A 22,788-nucleotide genomic window follows, 5' to 3' on the forward strand; every position below is an offset into this window, starting at 1 on the left:
GGTTAGTTTACTCTTCTACTTTTTAATTAAGAAGTCAGATGAAAAGTACTAAACTCCCAGTGTTACTCATGATTTCTCTTTCAAACCATTAACTATTTTATTTGATTTTTTTTTCCCCTCTGGTGCAAAAGATGAAACAGGTCCCAAACACTTAAACTGAAATATGTACAAAAGACAGTGAAGCATCTCTGTGCTTCCCATCCTCATATGATCGATGAGCTGTGGGGGAGGACAGCACTGGTTGGGCTGGAGGGCAACTTCTTGCAGTGGTTGCCTGCCTTTCTGGGTATTAGAAGGATTACCCAAAACAGAGACCAGCCAAATAGTTTTGGCTCCAGTGCCCACAGATGGATTTTCAAACTGTCTGATGCTTGTTATAGATGAGGAGAGAAGAGGGGTGTAGGATGCCTTATAAATAACACCCGGGAAAAGATGCTCTATCAAACAGCCTGCAGTGTGTTAAACACTTGCTTCTGCAGAAACAGGGGCAGTTTTCCAAGCTGGTCATCAACTGCATTGCTTCAGACAGTTTATAAATATTTGTCTCCAAAATGTGCATGCAGAGCTCACAGTTAAAGTGGAGCACAAAGCAAAACAAGGACTTGCTATTTACAGTGCAAAAATACTTCCTCATCTCACAGTGCATATTTCAAAGAAAAGAAACCCCAAAACCTTTCTTCTGTATTTTTTTCCTCTGACTTGACTTGGTTCTCTTTGTAGTGGAAGAATAGCCAGTAGCCTGTGGTTCAGAGGCAGCGTTTCAAGTGAGGTGAGCCTGGCACTGATACAGTGCTCTCCCCCAGAGCATCCGCTTTGGGGTTGTTCCAGCACTTGCTCTCTTGTTAGGAAAAATCTGCGCACGCCATATACCCCAATAACGAGGTTCTGGCGTCCTTTTGGCAGCTGGAGCTCTTGGCAGCTGTTTTTCTTCCTTCCTTCCAACTTTTGTCAGCAGGAGGAAGAGGCTGAAGGCAAAGCAGCGGTGTTTGAAGCTTGGGGAAGCCTGTGCTGTTGAGGCTGGGTGCTGGGCAGCACATCAGGTGGCTTTTTTCCCCCTTTTTTCTCACACTTGTTGTCCTTAATATGAATCCTCTGACTTGTCGGAAGAGATTGGCTGTTATGCAGAGAATAACCCCAGCTTCGCAACTCTGCAATAGTCGTTCAGACAGGCGAGTACTGGGAGGGGGTAGTGGGATACTTGAGGATGGAGACAGGAGGTGAGCGTTTGGCTTGGCTGCCCACTTAAATTAGCACAGGACACTTAATTATTTTAACTGTTGGATTTTTCAGGCTGTCACATCCTTCAGGTTCAACCTCTTGTCATATCGCAGAGGGTAGGGAAGTTGTCCTGCACATCTTTTGCCCTGTAGCATCCCCTTGAGTTGAACGGTGCCTTTGAGAAGGTACAGGGCACTGTGGAGAGCTCAGGGAAGGGGGATGCTCTTTGCCTGCGTGCTTTGTTAAAAACATCGAGATTTTGCTGTTAAAATGTGTGCTTTCACGCTTGGCTGTCTGTGCAGATATCCCAGTCTGCAGGTAACTCAAACTTCTGCGTTACTTGTTATTCTGCTGGTGCTGCCACTGGGCTTGTATTTGGGCTGATGCAGCGTGCAGGACTTTTGGAGAGCTCTTTGCTCTGGGTGGGTCAGCCCCCACCTGCAGCTCAGCTTGCCGCACAGCCCCAGGGACGGCGCTTCAAGCTGCGGCAGAGAGCAGCAGGCAGCAAGGGAGGGGTGCCCTTGGGTAAAAAAGCCCTGGTTTTGCGCACAAGGGGAGAGGAGATGCGATGTGAGCTAACTGGGGTTGGTGTGAACTAACAAGGATGGGCAGTGGAGTGGAAGCTCCAAAAAGGGTGCAGGCTTTTTTCTTTTCCTCGGTTGCCTCGGCTTTCTCTCCTCCTGCGACTTTGCTGGGAACAAGCTGCTCTCTGCTGACCAGGCATAGGATCAATGCTAAAATGCTTGTCTGCAAACTGGGTGAATTGTTTCTTAAAACTCATTTTAAGCTATTTATACTCTTCTTTCTTTAAAGAGGACTGAAAAAAACAAAGCATAAGTTCAGCCAAGTTTTTGAATTGTCATGTCTTTTAAGAATTATTTTGGGGGGGAACAAACCACAAGAGGATGACACATCTGAGCCTGGAGTACTATGTGCTGATACTTGACTAGTATAAATCCAAATGCTGTGTTTGATGCTAACATGCCCCTCTGTATTTTTAGGTCCAGAGCATTATTCGCTCCCAAACCAGCATGGGCATGCGCCACAGAGACCGGTCTACAACGGGGAACACCCTGAAAACTGGCTTCAACTCTGCGCTGACAACGTACTTCTTTGGGGCAGATCTGAAGGGGAAGCTGACCATCTCCCACTTCCTCGACTTCCAGCGCAAACTGCAGCACGATATTCTGAAGCTCGAGGTTTGGGTCATTTTTTACGTATGGTGGAGAGGGCAGTGCACCGTGGACAGTGCTGCATGGCTTGGTTTCTGGAGGAAGAGCAAGAGCATGGGAGGGGTTTGGAGGGAATTACTACAGCAGTGGCTCATATCACTCACAGATCAAACCTGTTGAATTTCTGATGAGCATTTTGGTGCCTGTGGCACTCCCCAGGAACACCTCCAGCCTGCATTGGTAGCTGCTCTTGGGGAGTTGCAGCAGCCGCTGGCACGTCCCGGCTGTGTGTCCCTCCGCATGGTGCTTGCCTTTCCAACGCCTTGGCGCTGCTGACGGAGCTGATTATGGCTCTAGAAAAAGACAAAAGAGGTTGTGAGCAGTCTGTTGCTACCTTCCCAAGGAGGGTTTATCTCTTTCCTAGTGTGCAGCCCGTGCCCTGAAGGACCAGCGTTCATAACCATCTCAAAACTCTTCATCTCTGGTTTTATCCCCACCTTCTTGTTTGCTTTACTATTTTGAATATTTTGGCTGAGTAAGTGTTCAAGCCTCGTGTGAATCCTGCTAAATAGGTGGTCTCTGGTATGTGACCTCCATTATTCACTCCTGGGTTAACATGCATTATAAGAAATGTCCATATAGTCTGAGACTCTTACCCTTCAATTGAAATGAAAGTCTCCTTCTACCTTTGCATTACCAGGAGTTAATAGCAGCTCCCAATCTCCCTCTTCCCAGACACATAGCTGGAATTTAAGTATCGAGCTTCAAAATTTAGTTCTTTTAACTACAAGAATAGCAACAAGAATACAGGAATAGCAACAGGGAACTCTTGGTCTGTGTATCAGCTCCCAAGAAAAGCTGACTCAAAAAACTATGCCCTTCCTTAAGCCTGCTCCAGAGGTTTGACCTGACTTGAGCAAAGCCAGGCTTTCATTGGCCTCAGAAATGGGGATTTTGTGCACAAGAAGATCCTCCCACAACCATAACCTGTTTAAGACAACAGAGCTCACTACTGCTTCAGTCTGATGTACAAATGTCTGCACGCTCAGGTTGTGTGATCCAGCTAATGGACAGCATTTTATTAAGTTCCTATTAAGTCAGTTGTTACAAACTTAACTTGAATTTATTCCCTTTTTTATTTGGACTTTTATGAATCTGAGTAGGAACCTGTCTCAAGGGCTGATACTTTTTTTATGAAGGTAATTGTCCAGTTCGCTGACTTCATTTAACCGGTCGTTGAAGCGGGTGGTGTGGCTCTACATTTGCAGGGGGAATAGGCTGGCTGAAGAACATGTTCTTTGTGTACTGGAAATTGTCAGTTCCTCAGTGTCTCTACAAATTAAGAATGAACGCAATACTTTTTCAGGTTAAGAAACATAAGCTGAAACTCGAATGCCAAGGGAAGAGAAATAGAGATTATTTGATGTTCACCTGCCGTCCTGCTCTGGTTTCCCACTGCCACGTTTGCTCCGGGGATGGGCAATGAGGAGGCACTGAAATGTCATTCCGGACCCCGTGCTGGAATGGGGGTTTTGGTTGTTTGTTTTTTGTTGTTTTTTTTTTTTTTTCTGTTTCATGGTACTTGTTGTTCTTTTCCTCCTGCAACAGTTTAGAATTAATTTAGTTTTTAGTGATTTCAGTCAATTGTATGTCTTTCTGGTGAATGTTAGTTGCCTTTCTAACAAGTTAGTTATTGATTGGGGAGCGTACAAAATATTTATGTCTTGGTAAGTCAAAGAATATCATGAATGCATCATTACTGAATTCCTGAGAGCGCCCTTGAGCACAGTACCATGCTGTGCTTAGTATTTCTGATACTTGTTTTAACTGGAAAATTTGACCTATGCAAAGGTAACAGTTCTGTTCTGCCAAACATTTTTTTCCTGAGTTCATGATACTAAAGCACCTGATTTTTTTCTGTTCATAGTTCTCATCTATTTAGACAACACAGACCTATTTCTGTCCTCAGCATTATGCAACATGGCCCCTCTGCTCTTCAGGCTTTATCTCTTTTGACATGATCTCCCACCTTCTTTCCCTGCATCACATTTGATGTGTTTGTTCATGGTTAAGCGGCTTTTCACGCAGGTGTCTAGTGGGTTTGCATTGCTCCTTTTCCAGGGAGTGCTCTAATGAACTCAGCCACTTCAAAATGTGGTAATTCAGAGAAGAGATCTCCCTCAAATATTTACCTTGACCCGTGCAGATGTGAGAAGTGTCGCTAGAAAATACTTTATTACAGAGCATCGGGTAACTCACATAGCTGATTTTTAACGGCTTCCCTTGTTTTATGTGTCTGGGTAATGAGCCTGTGAGCACAGAGGTCCTTTGTCAGCCTTGTTCTGTCTCATACAGATCATCTCTGGATCCTTCTCTTGGCATGGCTAGAGTTACCGGTGGACAAGGAGGAGCAGAAAATAGATGGTGGCAGACCTGCCAGGGGCTCAGCTGAACTCTTGTACCCTCATCTACTCATCCTTTGCTGGCTTAGCAAAATTAGTACATGGTCTGAAGCTGGGATGTTAATTTGAAAACCAGTTTTTGTTCACGTTTGGTGTCTGAACTCCAGAAAAGGCTTTGGGGAAATGCACTGTGAGCAGGTCTGAAGAATATCTCCTGGGGCTGGTGCAGCCCTCAAGTGAAACGGTGCCTCTGTTCTCAAACTGGGATGCTTGCTTTCTCTCTTCCACAAAAAGTGTACTTTAAGTAAGACCTTTTTTTAAACGCCCTTCGCCTCAGGATCCAGGCGTATCTGCAGTTAATACGCTGGAGAGCTGGTTTCTTCTACTGATTATGAAGGTGGAACAATAGTTTCTGACCACCTGAACCCACTTCCCTCTTACTGATTTTGGTTCATTTTTTTCCTACCCAAATATTCGTGTATGTTTCTTGTGAAGATCAAGCAGAAACTTTCTCAGAGGAATTAGATCAGATAAAGCCCTGAACATCTCGATGTCCCTTACTGCTGAAGTGCTGACAGTATATTTAAGTAACCATGGCCTGGTGTTTCCTCCCCTTCTGCTTATTTTTTGATGAAAGTATATTTTCTACCATTTTATGGAAACTCAGCAATCAGCTTAGTTGCGGGAGAGAAGGATAAGAAAGGTAACCACAGCCAGAGGGTGAGGATAAGCTTTTAACAGCTTATTACAACTCTTTGTAGTTTGACTACTTTGAGGAAGCCGTGGCCGCCTCCTTGCGTTGTGGGGTGGCCCGGCTGAGCCACAGGAGCCAACCCTCCGAATGGGGCAGGCTCCCGGCAAGGTCCTCGCCGTTTTCTTACTGCATTTATGCTGCTTTGCTTTAGCGCCTATGGAAAGACTTCCTTTTCTTGTCAGTTAGTGTGACAAACGGTGACAAGTTTGTCTGGGCAGGCTCGGCAGCTATATCGTGTCCTGTTAGGACATGGCGGTATTGGGCTCAAATGGTGCTTTGGTTTTTGGTTTTGTTTTTTTTTTTTGAAGTGAAAGTACTCTGTGAGTTAGGAAGAGGGATAGGACTTGACATTGTTTATGCTATTTCGGCTTGTTAGTGTCTGTCCTAGGTATTCCCATGTCCCTGATGGACTAAGAGGAGTCCCAGTCAGCCTGTGGGTCTCTTCCAGCCTAAATTTTTGTAAATTTCTTTAAGCACATGTAGAAAAGATGTGTTAGCCTGTTGTTCTCCACATCTGTGTCACCCCTGAAGGGCAACCCAAAACATGCTAAGAGCAGTGATTTAATCTCCATATTTAGTCTTCTTTTATCTCCCCAGGTCTCTTTCTGCCAGCAGTGGGATATGTGTGCCTATGGTGTAAGACCTTGGTAAAGTTTTTTTTTCCTATTTTCCCACAGTGAGATTTCTATAGCCCATTGTTCCCCTGACAGTCACTCACAGAGGGCATTTGTTCTCAGCTGAATTCACAAAGCAGGTACTAACAGAGCCCTACGCCTTGCAGGTGTGGGGCTGTCTCCCTGGCGGGAGATGCCGTGGTTGGAGAGGCAAGGTTGTGCTGCACGGCTTCGAGCAACGCCACGTCGCAGATCGGTGTGATCTGGGGTCTGCGCTTTGAGGTGGTGGGATGCAGCTATCCACGGAGGAGCTTCCCAGATAGGTTGAAGGGTCAGATCCTTGAGCAGATGTGTATCCTTATGCTGAGAAATAGGGATCATTGCAGATTGTTGTTTACCCAAGGATAAAGGATGCCCCGATAGCGGTCCCTCCCCAGCAAAAAGTCTTCCAAGCACTAGAGCAAAGAGAGGTAAAATGGGGTTCTGTGAGAATATGGCAAAGGTACCACACGTCGGTGCTGCTGTCCAGAAAAATCCCTTATTTTATGTGTCTGTTCTGTGACGGGTGATGTGGAGTAACTTTACCCTGGAGACTCCTGTTCCCATGACCAATGACAATACAATTGCTGCTTGGTTTAGTTTTTATGAAGAAGGGGTGATGGACGCTCTTGCCTCTGCACATATCTCGTTAGAAAGTCCCAGATCTCGACCCTGTCTTAATGAATATTCTGGTTTCAGAAGACATTTCTAATTTTTCACGATCTGTTTTTAGCATAATAGCCTTTCTGTTCTGAGTCCTGGTGCTGGCGTGGTTTGTACAGGATTACTCAGATACCAAGTATGAAATACTGCTGTGTTACCAGCTCACTCAAGATTTTTTGGGTTCTGCCTTGTTTTTATAAGGGCTTGCAGACTGATACAGCTTTTCAGTGATTTGTTAACATAAGTAACAAAGTTTGCAGTAGTGAGTCACGTATCTTGTATCTGCTGCAGTGATATAAGTGGAAGAAACAAGTAACTTAAATTGTTTCAACTGGCCTGAAAAATGAAGTCTGGCAGTGTCAGATTGGCTAAACTTTAAGGAAGGACCCAAAGCTTGGACTTTTTGGAGGTCAATTTGGTATCGAACTTGCACGAGACCTTTTATTTAAAGTCACCCTTATGGCAGTCCGTCACGGTTAGCCGTGTTGTCTCACAAAGTTGTCCTTTACCTGCTAATACACTCACCATCAGCTTCGCTGCTGGACTGCTCGCTGTGGGGACAGTGATGGGGGATGTAATGTTTTCCCTTTTATTTTTTCCATATGAATTCTTCCTTCTCTGCATCCTGTAATGGATTTTGTATACTTACATGTAGTTTTGTTGGTTCTGTATCTAGTTCTATATCTATATCCTCTATATCTATATCTCCTTCTTTAGTCCCCTGCTTGCTTTCTTTTCCTTCACATGGTCCTTATATATGAAAACCCAAACCAGCATTTGTGAAGTTGTCTCTTTAATGTAGCAACTAATGGCAGATATAAAAAGTGGCTTGGGTTCTTTGTTAGTGATTTCCTGACCTGGTTGCAGTGCTTACCCGAGGTGTCTGTCACTGTGGCATCTCTGATGTGCAAACGTATTAAGAATGGTTTGAGTCACCTGGGATGCTTCAGTGAGGCTCTGCTATGAGGTATTAAAAGATACGCTTTGAAACCATTCAGTGTGCTGTGGGGAAGGAGGGGAGGACGGGCTAATCATTAAAAACTGAAACTCTAAAGTGTGCCTCACAGGTCCTCTGTTTCTCCCAGAGGATGAGCGATTCAATGGGAAGGTGAGGTGGGGATGCAGTATCGGGAGGACCCAGGCTCGGTAATGTGTACCGCGGGGCTCGAGAGCTCCTGCCCCGGGGAGCAGAAGCGCTGCAGCTGGGTCACGAGCAGTGGGAGGGAGGCAGTCCAAGCCCCAGGGGTGGTGAAGGGCAAACAATGGCTGCTGTGAGAGGGAATAGGTAAAGCACAGAATTAGAGCAGGAAGAGGAATATGAATAAGCTGAAAATACAGTTAAAAAGCAGTCGCTTTTTAGGGAACCAAAGAAAAACCCGGAGCAGCTTGGCTTTTACCTTTGTGTTCTGTTGTGTTGCTTAGGAGCTTCTTCTCTGCTAAGACAACAGACCAAATGTGCACTTACAGACTGCTTGTGCAGCTGCAGGATGGATGACGTGGAGCCAAGAGACATGGGGAGGCGGTGGTGGAGGATAAGATCTGTTTACCGAGCGGAGACCTCCTTCGGTGATCCTCTGCTACCCAGTCATCCCTTTGTGCTATCACATACCAAGCTCAGCCTCAACCTCTTTCTCTTGGTCAGTCCCAGCCGGCAGAGGCACATTGGGAATGAAGGGGTCAGTGGATGGCATGTCTTGGAGATCATACCTGCCTCTATTTGAGTCTGGGAACGTACGCTCTAGGTCTGTGTCACTGTTGTCATCCCTTGATTCTAGCTTCAAGGTATGTCAATAGCCAGTAACCTTTAAACAACAGCTCCGGAAGGGAAGAGAAACTCGGCACTGAGGCTTCCTGCCCCAGAAGTCCTTACTAGAGTCAGGGATGGACAAAGCCACGATGGGTTTATTTCAAAGAAAGAGGAGTTCTCAGGCTTATTCCCACAGATCTGTATACTCCCTCTTCTGTGTTTACTGTGTTAGGAGTTTTAGGGAATAGAAATAAGGCTGATGACCATGACTTTGTGATGGATAGCCATGAAGGTGTTTTGGATGACAGGATTTTGTGACATCTCCAGTTAAAAGTGGGATCATCTGACCACCATGAATAATTTCATGTCAGGAAACTCTGTAGTTAAGGAGTCACAGCCCAGCATATAAATAGCTGGGAATTTCTAGGCAGGCAGTTGAAATTATTTGGACAGCTCATCATGTTCTTGATGGCGTTCAAAGCTTCTGGTGGCCTGCTTTTGTCTTGGTGTGCGAGTGGAAAGGGTCATGTTGAAGCTTGCAGGTTGACTACTCTCTTGGTTAGGGTTTGGGGGAAAGCTGGCATTCAGTTTTTGTCCAATGTCAGCCAAAAACTTGGTAAAAATTCAGAGTGGGATGCTACAATGGAAAAAAATCTGGGAAATAGGAATAAGTTACAAGGCTGTGGCAAGTGCAGCTTAAAGGAAAGACAGAAGGGAGATATAACAGTCTCAGTAAACATGAGAAGTCACTGTAAAGAAGATTGAGGGAAGTAATTTTCATCAATCAGTAGTGGCAGACCAGGTAATGAAGGGTTTAAATGTGCACTAGGGGAAGTTTAGTTTAAATACAAGGCACCTTGAATTTCAGTCCTTTTTTTTTTCATTAAGTAGGGAGAGTGCCGCTGGGTGGGTGTGTGGTTGACCGTCATGGGTGAGGTGCCAAAAGCTGTGTTTCGTGCCTGTACCAGAAGATGCTGTAAACACTATTCTTAATTCCTCCCCAGTACAGGCTGCAAAAGCGAACTGGGAGATCGTCCATGTCAGCGAAATCAAACCTTTCCAGTGCCTTGCTCTGAAAGCTGGAGGAAGAGTCAGGTATCAGCTGTGAGATGGCTGAGGGGGACTCAGGATGATAAGAACACATCAAGTATCTGCACGTCAGCTATGAAATGCTTGGTGAGACATCCTGGGGGTCCTAACTGGTGTGCTTCAAGGACCGATGGGCACACTGCCCCTTGGGCTTTGCTTCGGTCAACTCCATGCTCAGCGTTTGTGAGCACAGGAAGACTGTCTAGCTATGCGGTTGTCTTCATACGTACCTGCTGGAGTGGCATTGAGTAAAAGCACTCAGGCAGCCACTTCTTAAATTGTGTCTTAGGTGTTACTTGGGTCTGCCCCAGCAGCAGTGACGAGTGAGCAGTTGCAGCTCTACGACGGGCACTGGCACACCGAGGTTAAGGGCAGTGACACCAAACAGGTACCCAGCGTCAAGCTGAGAATGTTCCGTGGTCGGCAGACCAGAACGGTCAGTGGGAAGCGTGCCAGTGAATCTGGCATGGGTGTGACAATACGTGTGCGTTGAGGTGCTGCAGCTGCTTGTCAGCTTTGCTGGGACATGGCTCGAACGCATGGGAGCAGCTTTGCCATCTCCTCGTTTGCAGTGGGTGCTTCATGGACTGATTAAAGCAACCATCGCACTGCCTGGTGATAAAATACCCACTACGGTATGTGCTGCTTTGCTTTTATTTGAACCGAGTGGCTTAAACGTGGTTGGTGCAGTGGCTCTGCAGGGGAAGCCGTTTGAGGATTTTATTGGAATTTCTATTTATTGTGTCATTAGTAGCAGTAGAAGGTTTTGCTCTGTAACAACAGGCTCCTTTTGGTTTATGAAGTGTGTGTAAATCCACTCCCGAGCTCCCGCAGTGCAGCGTGCCGAGCCCTGCGCTCGTGCAGGCAGCAGAGCCTCTTGCAGCACCCCTGCAAATAGAATCTGGAGTGGTATTTTGATTAATTGCATTGTCACAAGAGTGCGTGGAGGTTTGTATCGCTGAGTCCATGAAGAGAAGGGATAAGCTAGTTAGCCAAGATGTTGTTGTTCATGTGCACACAATTCAGTTAACAAAGCCTCGGAAGTTGATGGGTGAGAGGCTGGGGACGTCTGTGTGAACGCGTTGGGACTGCAGCTGTATGGCTGCGTTAGCCGGGTGATGTACATCCACACAAGCCCCAAACAGGGGAAGGCTTTGGACCAATGCTAGCTTGCGCTTGGCAGGCTCAGCAGGCGTGCAGGATTTCGTGCTGGTGCTGGGTTTTGTGCTGTTAACAAGGTGGGAAAGGCAGGAACCATCTTGGAAGCTTCTGCGGCTTTGTTTGGATATTGCGGAGCCATTGCTGAGGCGTTTGCAATGTCCCGGTTAGCTGACAAAAATCAAAGCAGACATTTAGGGTTGCATGTTTTCCATCTTCCCGTGGACCCGCAAGTGCGGTAACTACGGGAGCGTGGGCAATGCGTTTTGTTCTTCGGAGGGAAAAACGAAATGTTTATCACCCAATGGGCTTGCTGTACTTCCTTGGGTGAGAATGTCAGCCAGCTTCTTAAGCACAACCCAAAATAAATACAAATCAAGTCCTGCATGATAACAGCACGCTAAAATCGCTGGTTGGGAAGTTTCCGGTGAGCAATTCTTGTAGCAGGTACCTGACTTCTGCCTCATCCTTCTGCTCTAAGAACAAGCACTTTAGTCCTCTTGCTCTTTTTCCCCTTTCAAGCTCTGAATACAGAGCTGTTCTGCACCTCCACGCGTTGCCGTCTGTGCTTCAGCTCCTCACTTCGTTTCTGTTGGTGCCTTAAGGATGTGGGAGCAGGATGCTGGCACTCCCTTTTCCCTGCTGGCTGAATCAAACGGCTGCAAACTTATTTTTCTTGGTAAATTGCGCGCCAAGGTCAGGCAGAAACAGCATAAACTCTAACAAGCAGTGAGAGCACTATGTTTCTTAATAAAATTGTGTATATCAGTTCCATGGAGATTTTTATTTGTGTTTTTCAGAGCAACAGTTTGGCTCGGGTACTTGCAGCTCTGCCACCCCATGGGTATCCCTGCGGTGGAGCTGGGAACTCGTACCGCTTCCAAACTTTGCTCTTTTCTCATTCAATGAGCATGTAGGATGGAAAAGCTGCTCTGTTCCCTGCGCCAAGGTACCAGGAGTGTTGTCAAGGGCAGGAATTGGGAGTAGTGGCGCAGCTGTGAGAAGTGGCTGCTCACCTCTTCCCCCTCTCCATCCCAGCAGTCAGGCAAGTGCTTCCCTTTAATTCATCAGATGTGTTCTTTCCCCTTAGTATTACTGATGCCTTTCCTTTATGTTTCCATCCTTTCATTCCTCCACTGTACGAAATTTCATAATGCAGATCTTTTCAGAGCTGGCAAGAAGTTATTTTGATTCATGAGGAGGAATTTCAGGTGCGGCCATCTTTACATAACCTTTATTAATTGCTCATTAAAGGGTAATAAGTTGCCGGTGATTGGAATTAATTTTCCCCCTTGCAGGCAGCAGTGGCACGCCAAGGTCAATGACACCTCAAAAGCATCTATCAAACACCTCGTCTGCTGGGATCGTGCTGCTGCTGCTGACAGATGTATATTTTTAACCTGGCTGCTAGATATTCACTTAAGCTGTTCTTGGAGAGCAGAGGGAAAGTGCAAACAGGGGAAGCGTTCAGAAGGTTGGATTTTTCTCGTGTGAAAATAGCTCCCCCGTCTTTAATTCTTTTGTGGGTTTTTTTGTTCCTTTTTTTGCGTTTTTTTTTTTTTTTAAGTTAAAGAGAAGCAAGCTGCTGCTGGTAGCATTGGGAGCATTTTTCCTGACCTGATCCAGCTGTACAACCCATGCTTGAGTGCAGCAAATGAGGTAGGGGAGGGAGTTAATGGACAATTAAATAATTTGGATGCTCTGGCTAGTTTTATGAGGCTCAGAAGTGGTTTCCAAACCCGAGGGTTTCGCGGTGCTGCCTGCCCGTCCCTGGAGGAGCAGGGACCGCCATCAGCAGTAGGCAGCATGCCAGCTCGGCACAGCTGGTGTTGCAGCAAGAGCTGCTGCAGTGCTGCAGGCAGGGAGCCTCTCAGCCTGCTCCAGGCATTGGAGGTGGGTCGTGGTGGTCGTGGTTTGCTTTTCTGTACGAGTTATCCAGCACCTGGAATGACCTTCTCGGGCAGCCTGGGTTTGCGCTGCCCGGCATTGCGGGGTGATGGCCAGAACACCCTGTGCAGGATGGTTCAGGCTGGGTTTGGCGTTTCCTCCTCCGCATCCTTCCCGTTTGCGTTTCTCCTGCTGTTGGTAGATCTGATAATCTTTAGAGCTGTTGCTTTGGCTGGTTTTTACCAAATAACGTAATGGGACCAACAAAGCCCAATCCAGTGGCTCTTGCAGGCTGCCGGCACGCTACGTCAGGCTGTGTCTGGAGCAGGCTGAGTTTCACCCTGCAAAACCCAGTGTGTTAGATCCGTGCGCTCTGGAATCTTTCAGCATAATTAACAAAAAAACTTAATATTTTGAAACCTTTGATCTTGCCAAATAAAAAGTCTGTAGAAACTTTTGCCTTGCTTTCTTTTTTTGACAATAATTTAGTGCCTGTGCAAATACTACAGCTTGTTCCCAAATAGATTATTTTTTTTTTTACAGAGGAGGTTGCTGGGGTTTAGGAAGATGTACACAGTGTTTCCCCCCTTTTTTTTTTCCTTCCTCAGTCATAGTTATATATGCAACTTTAAAAGAGATCCTGGCAGCCTGCTTCTCCAGAACAGTAAACATCTAGTGCTGCAGTAGTTTGCAGATAAATAATGTATTACAGCCTGTCAAATAAAGCTTTGAGCAAATACCACTTTAAAGGGTCGTATACTGGGAATCTGAATATTACCCTACAAATCATTACTTCCCAGACCCTTTTGATTCCTTATGACACACACCGCAGCTCTCAGAACAGGTCACCTTTTTCACGTACCCCTAAACCTGACAGAATTAGTATTAGCAATATTTCTGCTATTGGTGCTTGTTTAGCCAGCATAAATAAGCTCAAAAATCATCCCTCAACACTTCTCTCCATCCAGAAGTCCTTGTAGATTTTTTTTTTTTGCTATCTCAATTGGAAATAAGAAGTGGAGCACACACGTTTGTTTTTTTAGATGCTTTTAGATGAGATTTTAGGGAATACATACTTTGTTTGATTGGTTTCTAGGAGAAGTCTTCCTAGAAATTTAAGAGCCTGTTAAAATATAGCTAGGTATTTTGCTAATATGAGTGTTTAAAGAGGATAGAAATTATATTGCTGGGTTCCTGGTTGCAGATAGTTTGAAGTTCAAGAATATCTACATCAAATTTAGAGAAGATAGGTTTAGGACTATTTCCGAAGAATAAAAACCGAGTAAGTTGAATATGCTGACTGTTACACAGCAGGACTACAGTGCTTCGTGGTATTTGTGCTTAATAACCCTTCAAAAACTGTGACGTGGCCATGCTTCATGTTCTTTCCTGGTGTGTATGGACTAGCAAGGCCATGCAATAGCTCTCAGATGAGCCCGTGCACTGGTAGGCGTGGGCGTAGTTGCAGGAGAAGCAGCGCAGGGCATCGCTTCGTCCGAGCAGCTCAGCAGTTGGTGTTCCCGTCACGGGGTAAGCCCGGGGAATACAGATTCAAGCCCCAAAGCACAGATGGAGCTGACTTCCCCATCCTGTTACCTGGGGCTGCTGGAAGGGTTGCACCGTAGAGGTAATTGGCCGCCAGCCTGGGAGGTGCCACTGCTTTTGCTTTTGGTGTTGCTATAGGAAAAGCCCGAGTTGTGTTTTCATCGTGCTGCGTCATGTTACAGCTGAGTGTCTCCCTCTCCTGTCGACAGGCTCTGAGGCTCTTGCTCGTTTTGGTTGATCTTAAATGCCATTTGAACCTCTGCCAAGTGCAAAGACTGGAAGGGTGTGATGGTTATTTTAACAATCTTCTCCAGCAAACAAAGCAAACAAACCAAAATAAGCCACTGTTCAGTGTACAGACCAAAAATCAGGAAGGAGAAGAGATCCCATTTTTCAGGCATGATGTTTTTACATCCATTTGTGGTTGCATGGTGATGCTAAGTCCTCTCTGAGCATTTTGGTGCTCTGGCATCCCTCCCTGGGTGGTTGCAGAGCTGGTGGTGCTCTCTTGGGCATAGCTCAGTCTGGTGGCAGCGCTGACAACACACTGCTTCCTGGTTTTTATACTTGCGATCTCTGATTAGACAGGGGCTTTCAGCACTGGGGTTTTAGGCAGAAATTTCCCATATCAATGCTATTGGTTATGACAAATTGAATGAGGAGGCAGGAGAGTCAGCTGGCATGAGAAGTCGTTCCCTGAGGAGTGTCTGGTACCCAAGCGTGACCTTTTTCTGAAGGAGGGATGGCCTGGGGGCAAATTAAAATTTCATCTTATGTTTTCTTTCCAAAACACTGCTGTGTCTGAGCCGAAGCCATGCGTCCCACCGCACTGAGCCTGACCTGGAAGGGGCAATTCAGCCCTTACCCACGACGTATCATGCGCCAGGGCTGCAGGGCTGTGCTCATAGAGACGTGGTGCTGTTTGTACCTTCAGCCTTCAGTTTAAATGACACTTCCTGGTTTCTCTGTTTTCTCAGATTGGCAAAGTCTACATTTACGAGGTGGGTGGTCCGAGTCCGCAGCGGCATTTGCGATGCCCCGTCCCCACAGTTAGGGAGGACCCAGAGGACGTCCTCCTGCCCGTGCCAGGTGGCTCCTTAGGCCATCAGAGCCGCTTCATGTCCCAGCGATGAGCCTTGCAGCTGGCGGTGGCAGAAGGAGAGGTGAAAGGAAACGAATGTCTGTGTTTAAGAAGTTCCGATGGGGGGTTTTTTTTGAGTAAAGATATTTCTCGGGGTGGTGTCTCTGAATTGGTTCAGGCTGGGTTCTTCTCAGGAGCTGGCGTTTGATTTCCTGCAGGAGAAGGTGGGTTGAGCTAGTAGGGAAAAAAAATAGTCAAGTCTGGAAGCAGAGGTTGTGGGTCTGTCGTTTTATGGTGGATCCTTGTATTGCCTTTCTATAAAGTTAGGCAATTAAGGGGATGTGGAAGCAAATTGTCTGTTTATTTGCCTTCTGCTCTCATGTGATGAACCCTTTCCTCCATGCACTCAAGAAAAGAGAGTAGGGTTATTTATTCAGACAAAAAGCTAAGCTAGAAGGAAGTTTGCCCATATTTCAGTTTATAGAGGAGCGTGAAGATGTTTGTCCTGTCTGTTGTTTGTTTGTTTTTTTGAGGGGGTGGGAGTAATTAATACTTTAGATTATGTAGTAATTGATGTTTTAGATTATGGGTAGTCTTTTACATTATTGTAGAAAGTATCCTAATGTGGTATATGGACTGGGACTGGGCTAGCAAAGCTGGGTCAGCTTGGCAGCGGGAGAGTGAAGTGCTGTGCCCCATTTCTCCTGCCTTCTTATCCTCCCATTAACGCCTTTGATTTCCTTGCATGTCACATTGGCTTTTAATTAATTTCAAAATACTGCCCGTTGTATTTTACACTAATTTCTTCAGCATCTCGGGCACCCTGGCTTGCAGGAGGAACACGGGAGAGCGTTATATTTTATTATTCACTGTATCTTTGCCAGTGTGCGGTTGCAGAATCTGCTGCTGGCACCAAGTGGCTGCAGGGGGAAGCTGCTCCAGAGATGTTGGACTCGCTGACCATTTGTGTTGCGTGCGTAGGTTTTGGGGCTGCAGTTCAGAGTGGGGTAGGACCCCCCCCGTTCCCTCCCCAGTTTCCCTGAGGGTGGGTGCCCGTGTGGGAGCTGCTCCGTCCCGCGCCAGCCGGTGCTCTGTGATGCCGCTGAGTGATTGCCTTGGCTGTCCTTTTTTTTTTGGTTAAGATACATGGAAGGGAAAAAGGCTGTCAGAGGACTTGTTTGCTTGTAATAAATCTCAGTGTGCTCTGCCCTGCACCCCATCCTTGTGAAGTCTGGGGCTTTTTTTCCCTGCCAAGTGACTGGAAAAATAACCCGTACAGTAACGTCACATGCGTGAAGGCAAAGGATTGTGATTACCTGGGAAAGGATGCTATTTTTAACACCTTTTCAAATACCTGGGGGATTTTAACACTTAACACTGTTCTTAGACTGTATGTTGAGTACTGAAAGAAAAATTACTGTAGGCTTTGCACCCTCCTTCATTTTCAGGTGGAGACGACTGGCCAGCTGTGTTTGGTTGGCCAGAAGACATTCAAGAAGGCAGGAGAGCACGGATGTGATGCCTCTAATCCCAGACAGGGAGGTGGGAAAGGGGCTGTCAGGGGTAGCTGGCTTGTTTTTTCTTTTTAAAAGCTGAAATCAAGGTTTGTCCGCTCACAAATCATTTGAAGCCAAGTTTCATTATGAATAAACATGATTGCTGACATATCAGGGGAAAAATAGGCAGAAGTCTCTCACCAGAATTTTTCTTTTTCTGCATTATCTTTAAATAACATTCCTTGCTCATCCCTTCTGTAATTAATTTAAACATATCTGACACAAGCTTGGAGGCAAGTTTTGAACTTTGTTTACCCATCACCATGATTTAATTGCTTTTCCTCAGTTCAGTGGTGATTATATTTGAATTTATTTGAATTTGGAAACTGGTGGTTGACCAGCTCTTGCTTGCCAGCCCCTTTCTAGGCCAGCGTTTGCAGTGGGCGCCCCTGTGTGCCTGTGTATGGGAGCACATAACTCTTGGCTGCTGGGAATTGACTTCAGGTACCTGTGAGTGTTTCAGTTTAATGTGAAAGGTGTTCATTTTAAAGAGAGATAAACCCAGAATAAGAGGTATTAATTCCATGGTTTTCAGGCTATTTCATTCCTTGTGAATAATATTTGTATGGTGTTTTGACTCATCACTGCACCTGATGACCACCTGCAGAAATTAAAAGTTGGAACCAGTTTTGGAGCCCACAGGGAGGGGGAAATTAGTTTGTTTATTCACAGGGTCTCAGCACGATTTTTTACTTTAAAGAGTCATGTAAATAAGTTATTTTAGTTCCTTCATCTTAGATTTGTTTTATCTTTATTTTTTCCTTTAACACAATCTCCCAACTGTGCAATAAATCAAAAGACTAAAGCTCTCTCGTCTCAGGCGGAGGGTCTGCCGCAGGTGGGGCTATTGCTACTGCTGTGATCAAGGCTCAGGCTATGGCAGTAGGATGGGCCCTCTACTTCACTTGCAATATGGTTTGCAAGACACCAAAAATACCGCAAGCGTCAGCATGTTCATTGTGCTCCACGTTTCAATACTGCTGCTCAGAGCTAGTGAGGTCCTTGTACTTGAGTATTGGAGCTATTTTTAACAGATGCTGTAGAAAGGTTTGCCTCCAGGAGGGCTTTCCCTGCCTGCCTTGGCTCATGTCTTTGAGAGCTGACGCAATAGCATTTGTTGATCTTTATTTTCCCTGTAGTTCAGAAGAATCCTCCATGCCTGGTCTAGACCAGATTGCCCAAACCCAGAGGCTGTGTGTTTTGGTACACCTCTGTCTATCCTTTCATTGTGTGAGTGGTGGTTGAAAGCATGCCAGTAGTACCTGCCAGGAAACTTTTGGGCCTGTGTACACTTTGTTTTCGTAATGTAAAAGGATTAAACGTTACTACGTGGCACCAGGCGATGTCTTGTGGCAAAATCTGTTGTGTGGCTATTTAGACATCAGTCCAACTGCAGCTTCCCACCAAGGAGATCCCTAAAACCCCAAGGACCAGATGCTGAGAAGGTAAATCACAGGAGGAATAAGCATTTTTCCCCTTATTTATTCTCTAGCTATAAAAGTTTAGTAATAGATGCCACTAAATAAGAGAACTTGATCAGTTTTTAGTAGTGATGTTTGAGATGCAGATGTTAGTTTGCATTGAATTTTACAAATAATCCTGCTTAAAACATGCTTGTCTGCCTTCCTCCCAGCTGCATGGCTGCAAACATTGATTGGAAATTACAGCATCACTCTTAACATACCAACTTTCCCCAGGTAATCCTTAAAGCGTAGCTGTGTTTCATCATCTTTTATTTGGGAAAGCCCGAGCGAGGGGAGCCGAAGGGCTCACTGAGACCCTCTGCAACAGCAGTGAGCCAATTGCTTCGAACATCTCAGGGTCACAGCTGAAAATAGGAAGGAGGAAAGCTGGGCTGAAGCAACGTGTTTCATCATCACGCTCACGTTAAGACTTGTTTAGCGTGGCGTGTGGAGAATAATCCTGCTTTCTTATCTTACAGTTGCCACCAAACGGCTTTGTGTGAGACACGTCAGGAATAAAATGAAGATTAAAAGTTTTTTTAACTTTTCTTTTCTGGTCTTTTTTCCATCCAGTAGTGCAAATCTGACCACTGTCTGAATGCCTCGTTACAAAAAAACCTGTGAGGATTTGGCCCTTTTTTATTTCCCCATCTCTAAGACTGCAGGGAGCCGTGCTGTTTGTGTTACCCCACGGAGCTGCACAATGCCTGTCCTTAATGCAGGGTGTGGGGAGAGGACCGGTGGGCTTTGAGACGCTGACTCAAGGCTTTTCTAAGTATATTCACCACTTACAAGGTTGATTTGAGGTATTTGGACCCGTTTCTTACCCTTTAATAAAAGATGCTGTCTCCTGCTCTGCGAAAACTTGGGATATTTGAAGGCGGTTGGTAGAAAAATACTGGTTTGTGTCTTTTGGGCTGAAACTAGGAATATTATAGAGGAGGAAAGCATCGGTGCTGCTTTTGAAACAGTACTGAATGCAAATTTTTGTGTCTCTTGGATATTGTAAAACGTCATGTTCTTCAAACATGGCAGAGAGGGCTACCCATGCTTTTTAATGAAGAACACATACTTTTCGTCCAAATTAGTTTTCCCTCTCCTTTCCCCAGCACACAAGAAGGGGAGAGGCTGGTGTTTTGCATCGTGAGTAAACCCCAACATCTCTTCAGACAACAGTAAACAGTGCCATCTTCTATCCCAAATACAGCGTGGGCCACTCAGGTGAAAGCACAAGGTACTGAGAAGCAGAATTTATCCAGCAGGGAGCTGCTTCCTTCCATCATAAACCATCCGAACCCTTCCAGCCCTGGCATTTCATGCATTTCATATGCGGTAGGAATCACTTGGTGTCCCACTGGGAAAAACAGCCAAAGTCTGGCTGATAAGCTAATAACTGAAAAATATTTACCCCCAACTTGGCATTAGCATGGAAATTGTAATAGCTCATTTGCAAGCAGCCTAACTGTTACATAGCATAGCTAGAGAGTATATATTAAAAGCCTATATAGCCAGCCACGTCTGGAGCTCTGCCTACACACAGATTGAAAGCAAGGCTGGTGGATCTGCCAGCTTTCATCTCCCCACCTTGATCTCAGTGAGGTGCCTTGCTGGCTTTTGTTAGCTCTGTAATTAAGCACAAAGGAGTGGTTGAGGCAGAAATGGTTAACTCACTGAGCAATATAATGTCAAGTCAGTGGTACTGAGTTGTTCTGTAGGAGTTTAAACATTAATTTTGTTGTTAAATGTCATCGTCTGTCTTGTGATCATCTATAGTCTAGGTCACATGTTTTCTGATAAATTTGAAGAAAATCAAATAAGGGATCCCGAATGCTGGGATCTGTGAAACTGAAGTCGGTTGAAGTCTAACGTTGATGTTTCTAGAGCTGCAAAGAGGTGGGGGGCAAAAAGGAAACGATGAAATCTGCATTATTCATCTAGCAGAGACATGCTGCTCAAACCCAGCACCTTCCCAAGCCGGGAGACTTGCCCTTCCCTTCTCCCCTGCAGCACAAGCCAGGAGAACATAAACTAGTGCTGGAGAGACGGACTAACGGAGGAGACCATTCTCTGCCGAAAGGCTTGTGGGAAGTTCTGCAGGGGTGTTTGTAAGGCTCTTGAAGGGGCTTAGGACAAGGAGAACTTTCTGGGACTGGGGAAGATGAGGTCTGGAGACCTCCATGAACCTTCCCTTGCGAAATCCACCTTTACAGGGCTCAGAGCAGAGAAGAGCTACAATGAGACTTGGTGTTTGCAAGATTTTTTTTCTCTCCTGGTTTATTAACCACCAGCGCCCTTTATAGCAATCCTAGAACCACTCCTACATGTGCTTCTTTTGAAGCACACATTTGCACGTTAGCTCAGCCCTGCACAGATTTTTGGTCAATCAGAAAATGTCACTGCAGCAGCCAAGTTCTTTGCGTGCTCACTCAGGCGCGCAAGCTGGAAGTGCCTCTGAAGAACACCTTAATATTTGATTTTACTTTTCACCCCTTTGGGACCCGTGGACACTAGCTTGGTTTTAAATTAAAGTAATCATCCTGCCTTTTCAAGTCCAGCTCTACAAACACTGTCCCTCTGCGAGATAAAAATAGGAAGGCAAGACAGAGACTTCTTCCAGATGTTGTCCAAGGAATAGCACTTAGGGAAAATGGTGATTTATTGATGGAGACAGTCTTGGGGGAAGCGAATATTCAAACGCGTTAGGATTTTTCCTTTAGCAGGGTTTCCTGCAATGTTCATTTTTTTTATTACAGTGCCTTTTTACGCCCTTCTCCTGGACGGAGCTTTGTGCTGCACAGCCTTGTTTTCATCCGCCTTTTCTTTTTTTCCCCCTTCCAGTTTGAGCGGCACGACCCGGTGGAGGGGCGGATCACGGAGCGGCAGTTCGGCAGCATGCTGCTGGCCTACAGCGGGGTGCAGTCCAAGAAGCTCACTGTCATGCTGAAGCAGCTCAAGAAGCACTTCCAAGACGGAGAGGTCAGTGGCATTGGTGGCGAATTCAGGCAACTGCGGTGGGGGCAGCCATCCCATGCTGTGCTGAGAAATGAGTAAGCAATCTCCGTCGTCTTAAGAAAAGCACCTGCACCTTTTTAAGCAGCGTGGGGAGACACGCTGACTTTGCAGATGATGAATACTTTGTCAGCAGCAGGGAGATGGAAGAGGTGGGATTGCAGGAGTCAGTGTCCAGATCAGTGTGTAGGTTTGTCCTTGTTAAAATGGACGCTGTAATTTTCAAAATTTAAACTCGCTGAATGGCACCCTGGGTCTGGCGCCAGAATAAACACTGAAGATGTGATCCTAGTTACTGGCTTGTCCTTGGATTAATTAGCTGCAGTAACTGGGTAGTTTATTATTTATTTATGAACTTACGTGAAAAATTATTTGAATTACTTATGATTTAGAGATGAATAAGGTTGTAGATCCTACACTCATTAATTTAGTGAGAGACCTTGGAATAAGACATCTGTACCAAAAGAATATGCTTTATCAGGTAAGGCAAGTACGGACTGCTAAATTATTTCAGTATTAGAATTTCAAGTCTGCTTCTATAAAGATGGATTGTTCTTTTATTAACGAGGTTATAAACAAGTGATTCATCAAAATGAGAATGGATGGAAAGTCTTTGGCTGGGAATTGAGTCGGTCTGACTGTTTCAGAGCCGCTTCCTCCTGATATCAGAACTGGCATTTATTTCTTAACTGGTTTAGATGCAAACTGTGTTATAAAACACAAGTGTTAGCCAGAGTCTTGTTCTCTTTTGGCCCATTTTGGTGTCTTAACTGGACTCCTGTGATGTGCAGGAATCTTCAGTTTAAGTGAAGCCACTCCAGTGACTTCTTTCCCTCATTTTTTCCTTTCACCAGTGCTGGAGGAGAATTTGGGTGTACTGAAGCAGCGGGGCACATAGACTAATGGGTTTCTATCAACTGCAAATAATGCCAAAAAGTTAAAAACTGAAGGACACTATAAGCAAGCCACAAGGCCATTGTGTTCCTGCCAGAGGAGCCACGGTACCTGCAGCTTCTCGTGGCCTCAGGGTGCCAGAAAGGGGGACTTTTTTGCAGACTCCCTGATGTTTTGTAGGAAAATAGGCTTGATATTTAATAGGCTACTAGCAATAGATGGTGTCAATGTGACATTGGAGCTGAGATGCATTGTGTGTTAATATTTGGAAATCTGACTTCTCCAGCTCTTTGTCTCCAGCTTAAATAAGACCATTGATGGTTTCTAAGGTTGTTATCAGTTTATTTGATCTTTGAGCAAGACACTGCAGATTTGGCTTTTCCAATACCTCAGCTCCCCTTGAGCTTTAACAGGAATCATTTGATTTCTTGTGGAAAAAATCCTTAACCATGATATATGTCTAACAGAAGATATCAGCTCAGTCAATTCTTCTGCTG

General features: G+C 45.5%; 1 protein-coding gene across 4 annotated transcripts in view; it reads left to right on the plus strand.

Moving 5' to 3' along the window:
* Positions 1-22,788, plus strand: part of MICU1 (mitochondrial calcium uptake 1) — a 110,776-nt gene that overhangs the window by 72,305 nt on the left and 15,683 nt on the right. For all 4 annotated transcript variants that reach the window (XM_064464603.1, XM_064464602.1, XM_064464604.1 and 1 more), the window contains 2 exons: positions 2,220-2,417; positions 21,227-21,364. In XM_064464603.1, the coding sequence (XP_064320673.1) occupies positions 2,220-2,417; positions 21,227-21,364 (336 nt within the window). The remainder of the gene's footprint in view (positions 1-2,219; positions 2,418-21,226; positions 21,365-22,788) is intronic.

Source organism: Phalacrocorax carbo, chromosome 13, assembly GCF_963921805.1.
Source record: "Phalacrocorax carbo chromosome 13, bPhaCar2.1, whole genome shotgun sequence".
Lineage (NCBI taxonomy): Eukaryota > Metazoa > Chordata > Aves > Suliformes > Phalacrocoracidae > Phalacrocorax > Phalacrocorax carbo.